Source organism: Hippoglossus stenolepis, chromosome 10, assembly GCF_022539355.2.
Source record: "Hippoglossus stenolepis isolate QCI-W04-F060 chromosome 10, HSTE1.2, whole genome shotgun sequence".
Taxonomy (NCBI): domain Eukaryota; kingdom Metazoa; phylum Chordata; class Actinopteri; order Pleuronectiformes; family Pleuronectidae; genus Hippoglossus; species Hippoglossus stenolepis.
In genome coordinates this window covers 10,427,815-10,435,542 of record NC_061492.1, presented here as the reverse complement: position 1 = coordinate 10,435,542, position 7,728 = coordinate 10,427,815, and the positions used below count along the sequence as shown (strand labels likewise).

The following is a 7,728-nucleotide window of genomic DNA, read 5'->3' as shown; positions in this document are numbered from 1 at the left end:
GTGTTAACTTCTCTGATCCTATCACGTCTGCCAGGCGGCTGCAGAACCAGTCGATATATGTCTAGACGGACAGGATAAGCTTAGATGTTAGGGGAGGCGACATTACAGCTATCAGAAGAAGAACACTGTAAGAAAATCCATATTATTTTAAGTTGATGTTACTTGTCAAATCTGAAACATGAGTTCGGGTGTCAGTTTTTAAACTAGGTGAATTGGTAGATTGAGGATTAAACACAGCAGAAGAGCTTTAATTTGGGTGATATGCTCTGAAAAGGTGGACTACCAGACTCACCAGACCCTGTGAGCACGAGGATCTTTTCCATTCTGTTAAATGCTGCTTAAAACTGCCATGGAATAACCGTGAGTACAGTGACCTTGACCTTTGACCACCAAATTCTTCATCTGTAAGATCCAAGTGAGAAGGATTCCCTGGAGGTGTTCATGTGATATCGCGTTCACAAGGCAAAACAATGAGTTCAGTGAGGTCCCAATGACCTTGACCTTTGACCTTTGCCCCCAAAAATATCAACAGTTCATCCTTGAGTCTAACTGAACATTTGTAGCAAATTTGAAGAAGTTCCCTTAAGGCCTTCTTGAGATATCGTGTTCACATGATATTATGTGTGTTATTATGTGTATGTGTGTCGCGTGTCACATGTGACTTAAAGCTTTGAACTGCCATGGAGGTCAAAAGAGGGAAATTTGGGAAAGAATGAAAACCGGGAAATGGTGATAAAGCTAAGCAGGAAAGTGATACACACACACACACCCCCGCTTTCGCCATCTGATGTTGAGGCTGTGTTGCTAGGGGCAACTATCTGAGCGAGAAAAAGGAATAGAGAGGGAGATGGAGAGAGCAGCCGGTAGGAGGGATGGCGGCAGAGAGGCTGGGAGAACAGAAACTGAGCCAAAATGGCCTCAGCAAAGGGGAGAAAACCCTGATACTCCTGCATCTCTCGCCTCACTCTGCCTCGCTTGACTGAGCAGAGCTGATCAAAGCAGAGCTCCGCACGACGACGAAGCAAAACAGTCAAGCAGAGGACACGACCGTCTGCCAGCATCAGCAGCACAGAGGCGAAGCTGCCCAATCATCGGCTGACGTACCCAGGATTTCAGCAGCCAATGAGTTGTCAGCAGGCTCCTCCCCAGCACAACCACTCAGATGCAGAGACAGCACAAGCCTGCCTGGGATCTCTTATTAATGAATGGAGCAGTTGCCCGGCTGCATCACTGCACATCTCCGCTCCGTCTGCTCGGCTGCTCACCGCTCCGACACAGGAAGACAGAGGGACAACACAGACGGCAGCAGCAGCAGCACAGGAGGAGCTGAACACCGGCCATGAAGCGACGACAAAGAAACACAGACTCCCACGATGAGGACACAACCGAGAACATGGCAGCAGCTATTAAAAACAAGGACCCACATCCAGATCTTCAACCACCGGGTTTACCTTCTCCATCATCATCATCTTCTCCACCTCTTCTCCCGATGGCCCTGCCACCTTCCACATCTGCCTCCGCTCTCCTGGCTCTGGCCTCACCGGCCACCAGGCGCTCCATTTCCATGGGAGACTTCCGGAGGGTGGCAGGGGCTCTCCTAACCAGGTCCGACCCCCCGTCCACCTCAGCCACGGCCCCCTCGTCCAAGCACGTCACCCCCAGCTGCAGCATGGACTTCGAGGCGGCTCGACGGCGCCTCCTGGAGGTTGAGGAGCGCCAGCGGGTCATCAGAGAGATGGAGCGACGGCTGGAGGAGCTCAGGGAGGTGTATGTGCGCTCGGAACAGGAGGTAGTGGTTCACGGGGAGGTGGTGTCGAGGATATCTAGCGGGGCCCAGCAGGGGGAGGTGTGTGTGGCGGAGAACAGCCAGCGGCTGAAGAAAGGCCTGAGGTTCAAGAAGCACCGACCCACCATCGTCTTCTCCTCCATGCTTGGACTCCGCACGTGCCTGCCCTGGCCTGTGAAGCTCAAATAGGACTTTCCACCTTTTTCAACTTTTGCTTTAGAAATGTGCTTTACATAAACAGGAGGACAGACTTCCATTCTTTAGAGATCACACATTGTCACGGCTGCTCTACAGTTTCCACCTCTCTGCTATTATATCCTGAGGCTGGTCCTCCAGGTCTTTAGAGTGCCTATCACAAATGCTAGTAAGGAGCTTCCTGTTAGGTGCGTTTCTGACCAACTTCAACCAGTGCTATGTGTACAGCATGTCATTTTGTTTTTCTTGTTTACCACCGATACTTTGCTGCTTGCATTGACTTGAATAGGAGGGATTGGACATTGAGATAGAAACCATGGTGCATGGATGAGTCATGTTCAGGTGAGGTACCAGGAGCTTTGCTGTGCATCTCTTTATGTATGCAGCAACGGACAAAAAGCCAATGAGGAAGTCAACCTGTTCAACAGTGAGAGGGAAAGAAAAAGGGATGAGAACGAGGGAAGCATTGAACCAGAGGAGAAGGGCAGTGGAAGTGGACAAGAGATGAAGCTTTGGTAGGGATTGCTGCATTGTTATAAAACCAAGGACGCAGGAAGGAGTTAGGAAAAGAAGAAAATGTAGTGTGTACTTTAGAGGGCTGAGACGTTTCCGTTAATCGTGCCTTGGCTTCTCTGCGACCATTCGTCCACCACCGGTCGCACACACAGTTTTTTTAGGCGGCATTGAACAATTGGGAGAGCGAGAGAGGAGTTCACACTGGGACGATTCCACCTGTGGCCTCTTTTTTTACCCAGTCACCTAGCAACCGCTCGTCTCTCGACCCTAAATACGCTTCCACAAAACCTCCAAACGTATCCGGCAGAGCACCGTAACCACAACACTGCTCCAGCGCTGCAGGACTTAGGATCTATACGTTTCTGTTGCGTTTATTTAAATAAATTTGAATATTATGGTGGATATTTCTGATTCAAGCTTGTTGGACCTGATCTTTTACTTGTGGTTGCACTTAAGTTAAGCCATGCATACATTAGCAAGGAGAGCTAACCATCACTGATTGTGTGTTGGTGTTGAATGTGACAATGGCAAGTGGTTGGCACCCCCGAACGTCACCGGTTTTGTAGTTTGCACGGTAACAGCTTCACCACTATTACGTGATTTTAATCCGTTTTTTGAGGCACAGTTTTGGAAGCTAGACGACACGTTTTCATTTGTTAGGTCACTTTAATAGATCGGTTGATAATTGTGTTGCACTTGTTCACGCACAGACGTATCTGTCCCATATGCAGTGGATGACCTAATTTCTACTTATAGATCACTCTGTTTTTTTGGCCTAATTCTTCTTTTCCTTCCTACCGTTCCTCTTGTGTTTGGATTAGGGGATGACTACGTATCTATTCCACCAATCCCTTTGCTTCAGCTTTGTGTGTGTGTGTGTGTAGAAAGCACAGCCAGTACACCAGAGATATCTATTTTTGGCGTTCAAAGGTTATTGCACAGAGGCAGGCATTCAATCTTGGTGCAGCAATGTGAGTGCATCTCAGCATCCATCTTTATGTGTGTGCTACTTTCCAAAAGAATGAAAAAGGGATTTCTGCAGAGCATGAATCCCAGATTGTGCTTCTCTTCTTCTTCTTCTTCTTCTTCTTCTTCTTCTTCTTCTGTGTTGTTTGCTCTTCTATATAAATGACCCCTGAAAGAACAAAGGCGGAAGGCTGTTTACAAGACAGGCATATGCTCAGATATATAATTGCTCACTGTAGGTTTCTGTGCAATTATATATTCCAGTTTTAATTGCTCCCTGGATGGAGAGACGGGCATGATGGGCAAACGCTACTGCGTCATTTGAGACGCATTCGAGAATCATGTAAAACCGACAAGGGCAAAAGAAGACAGTGATGTATTGCTCTAAGACCAGGCCGCTTGTTCTGAGGCAAAGTGAGAATAAAAACTGAAAATATCTAAACAACAAATTAAGTTTAGTAATGTACAGTAAGTTGATGCAAATCAACCAGGCCACAGGTTCATTTTGGTTATTTTCCAATTTGACTATAAGGGCTTCAACGACTTATAGTTTTTTTTTTAAGCACAGTTAAAGGGTTACTCAACCAATTTTTTTACAAAAATATCAGTGATAATAATAATAATAATAAATACAAATAATAAAAGGTTATATAAGCTCAAGGACATTTAAACAGTACCTCTGCAAAATTGGTCATTGGAGACACATGAATGAAATTCTAGTGCATCATGGGAAATATAGGTTCCTATTGATCTGAAGCTTGACTTAAAAAATAGACTTGAATATTCAGGGAATCTGTTGTTGGGTATCTCGCCCCTGAGTTCCCCCTTTAAGTGGTGCAGTGTTTCTGACGTTCAGATTTCTGATCGCCATGGTGACTAATTATTGAATGTTGACTCACTTTAAACATTCCACACATATACACGGCCAAGGGAACTACTGCTTTCTGTCTTTGTGCACATCTATACCAAACAATATTCAGCTGAGGTCAAGCAAGTGCAGAATAAAAAGGTCTTTTAGGCCTTAAACATGTCTTCATTAATCCTAATGTATGTGTACAGCTAGAGCTACAACTGAATATACAGCTGGCCTATATATTGCTTTTTAATATGCCTTATGCAATGTCTGTCTACACTTAGAATGGAACCAGTGATGAGGGTGATGGTAAATAGGTGAACTCACTCATTATCTGGTCAGAAGAAAAAAAAATTAAAAGAAAGAAAAACAAACAAGTCATACACTGTTGTGGCACTGCACCTTTTGTGTTTTTCTATGAATGAAAACTACGTTTCCCAAAGACCTCTGGGCCCACTTGCAGAAAGAATGTAATATGTTACTCAAGTGTTTCATTTTTTTTTTCCTAAAGACTAAATATCCAACTGTTTGAACCTGTGGTTGATAAATGGAGTGGAATTTAATATAAGTTTCAATGATCAGCGAGTAAACACTGACCAACCACATGTCCAAAAATTACCTTTCTAATATGTATTTATTCTTTTCTGAATGTTTGAATGTTTTGTGTTTGTTCCTGTGATGTGTTTTGAATTTTACGCTCTGGTGAACTAAGCACAGAACTTTTAATGTTTCCTTAAATCAGGTGTTTCTTAGCTTTTATTCACACTATAATTGAAAAATGATATTCTACTTCAGAATGAATGTTAAGTTAAAATGTCATATGCTTAATTGTAAAAAACAGGTTTGGAGTCAATTTACTTTCATTTCCAAATGTTAACTGAAACAGTTATTTGTGTAATTACATAGCCTTAATGTAGAATCATTAATTTGACAATTAATGGTTATAGTAATCTTCAAATATATTTTAAAAACAGCTGGATGGAAAGTAATTTGTCCCCAAACCTCCCTCATGTATCAGCACTGTGTCTGAAAAAGGCGTTTGCTCTCTGCAGTGAATGAATGTAAGTTTTACCACTTGTTTTATTTTCTTGACATTATCATTTACTTGAGAACAGAGCTACAATGTACAAGACTAGTAAATGTTTAAAGATAGATTTCATTTGCGACATCATCAGGTTTTGTATGATAGGCTGAATTATTAGAATAAAAATGAATAAATGACTGAAATGTTGCAGAGAATTGATTCTTTCCTCTAAACGGGCTGCAGACTCTCCTGCTGCAAATCGCTTGTATAAAATATTAATTTCTAAAAGGTGGGATCTCTAAATATTACATCTTTTGCAGTTATGTGGGAGGCCTGGGAGCTGTTGGGTCACCTTGCAGCAGCACAGCTTGCGCCTGTTCAGCAGAAAACTGCTCTTTGACGTGAAGCAGGACGCCGCAGGCCAGAGAAGAACAGACTGTGACAGAGCTGCTTTGGTGCACATACATTAAACATGAATTATTCCTGCACTCAGTCATTTGCTTGTCGATTAGAGCCTTTCTCCCTCGGTTGATGATTTACTTAAATGGATGTTAGATAACCCCTCGTTCACATTAAAAGCACAGAATTACTGGAAATGTATATCCCACTTCCAAGTGCTCATTACTGAGAGACAGGATTTGTGAAGTTGCATTAAGCCGATGGTTTTTGCTGCTGCTCACTTAATGAAAGGGCTGCACCCACGTAGATGGCTTTTAAGTGGGCACATCCCAGTATACGGGGTATTAGAGCATTTGAACATCCTCTATTATTTCTAGAGATTACAGACTCTGATGCATATAAACTTATTCAAAGAAAGTTAATAATGGAACCAAGCCACACTTCTCTTCTCCCCCCAGGAAAGATAGAAACCTAGAGATTAGTGCCGGCTTTACTCTGCATTTCATGGATTAATATTATATTCCACTGCATGTATTAAATTATTTTTGTATGTGTAGTGTTTATGTATAAATACATATAAAACAGATGAGTGAATGAATACATTTACTACACAGTATGCGTAATAAACTTTCTCAGAGTGCATACATCGTATTGTGTGCAATTGTACAGGCAGGCCGGCCTAATGGGAGAATGTGTGTGTGGGGGGGGGGGTCTACTGAGTGGACAGAGGAGAGTAAGCTGCGGCGGGCAGCGTCATTATCCTGGCTGTTAGAGGTGGCCCGTTATGTAAGTGACAGGTTGGAATTTCATCATCCAGGCTTTGGGACGGGGGGGTCAGGGCTAAGTAACATCCGGATGGAGGCGAAATGAGGCTAGACGGGTGGAGAGGTGCAGGGAAAACTGCCAAGAGAGAGATGAATGGATAGATGGAGACATTTTGGCTTTGGGAGGCAGAAAAGTAAGCTATGAGGATGGCAGACAATGGCGGGGAGAAATTTAGTTGTAGACAGATTATTTAGCCAGAAAACACTGAAGGACATCAGTGGTCTCTTTTCAAACTCATATTTTTGGAATTTGATTGAAAATGTATTTTATTGTAGACCAAAACTTGTGGAGGACATACCTCCACCAAGGCCCAACAACAGACCCCTTAAATTCATTCAAGCTGCATGAAACTGCACACATTTTACAAGTATAAGTATATATATAAAAGCCTCTAAGTATATACTTACATTTTCGAGAACTTTTTCTGCTCATCTTACCTTCTACCTTTATGTAACTAAACTAGTTTGGGTCTATGATTTCCAGGTATTAGATGCTAAAGTTCAATTCATTTGATTGGCAACAAAAACTGTGCAATATTCTATAATACTATGTGTGCTTTTCAACATATTGTGCTATAGTAGGTGCAGGAGGAAGTGATGGCCATTAAAGCCCTGGCATAGGAAGTGGTGCATGGACCCACACTAACTAAATAATTTAAACAATGTGTGGTTGCACTGCGCATAAAGAGCTCGGTACCTTTGGTCTGCATTAGCTTCCTGGCTTTCATCCAACCACACTACATTAGTCCACTGGACTCAGGCCTCGTCCACACTATTAAAGACTGTACTTTATCAGACTTGTTGGAAATATACTCACTGAAGTTGACTAATAATGTTTTCACCCCAGCAGCATTACACAAAACAACTGAACAGATTTTCATGAAAGTTGATGGAAGGATGCGATATGCCTCAGGAAAGAACACATTTAATTTAGTTGCAGTTTCAGATCAGGCGGCGGATGAAAGATTGTTTTTCCTCAAACATTGTGAGATGAGGGTGTTTTGCAACTTTTTCGTTGATTTCCCAGAGAATAATTAATTCATGGATCTTGATGGAAAATATATTTAAGGGGACTGATGCTGGGTTGAGTTTAAGGGGACTGTTGGGCTCTAGTTAGTTATTTGATGCTATAAAACCTTAATACCCTAACACCACTCCACTATCA

The 7,728-nt window shown here is 42.7% G+C and overlaps 1 protein-coding gene across 1 annotated transcript; it reads left to right on the top strand.

Annotated features, from left to right (window-relative positions):
- Nucleotides 1-842: 842 nt before the first annotated feature.
- On the top strand, nucleotides 843-5,538 carry LOC118115982. The gene has a single exon (XM_035167250.2). The coding sequence runs from the start codon at nucleotides 1,340-1,342 to the stop codon at nucleotides 1,973-1,975; it is 636 nt and encodes a 211-aa protein (XP_035023141.1). The 5' UTR covers nucleotides 843-1,339; the 3' UTR covers nucleotides 1,976-5,538.
- The last annotated feature ends 2,190 nt before the right edge of the window (nucleotides 5,539-7,728 follow it).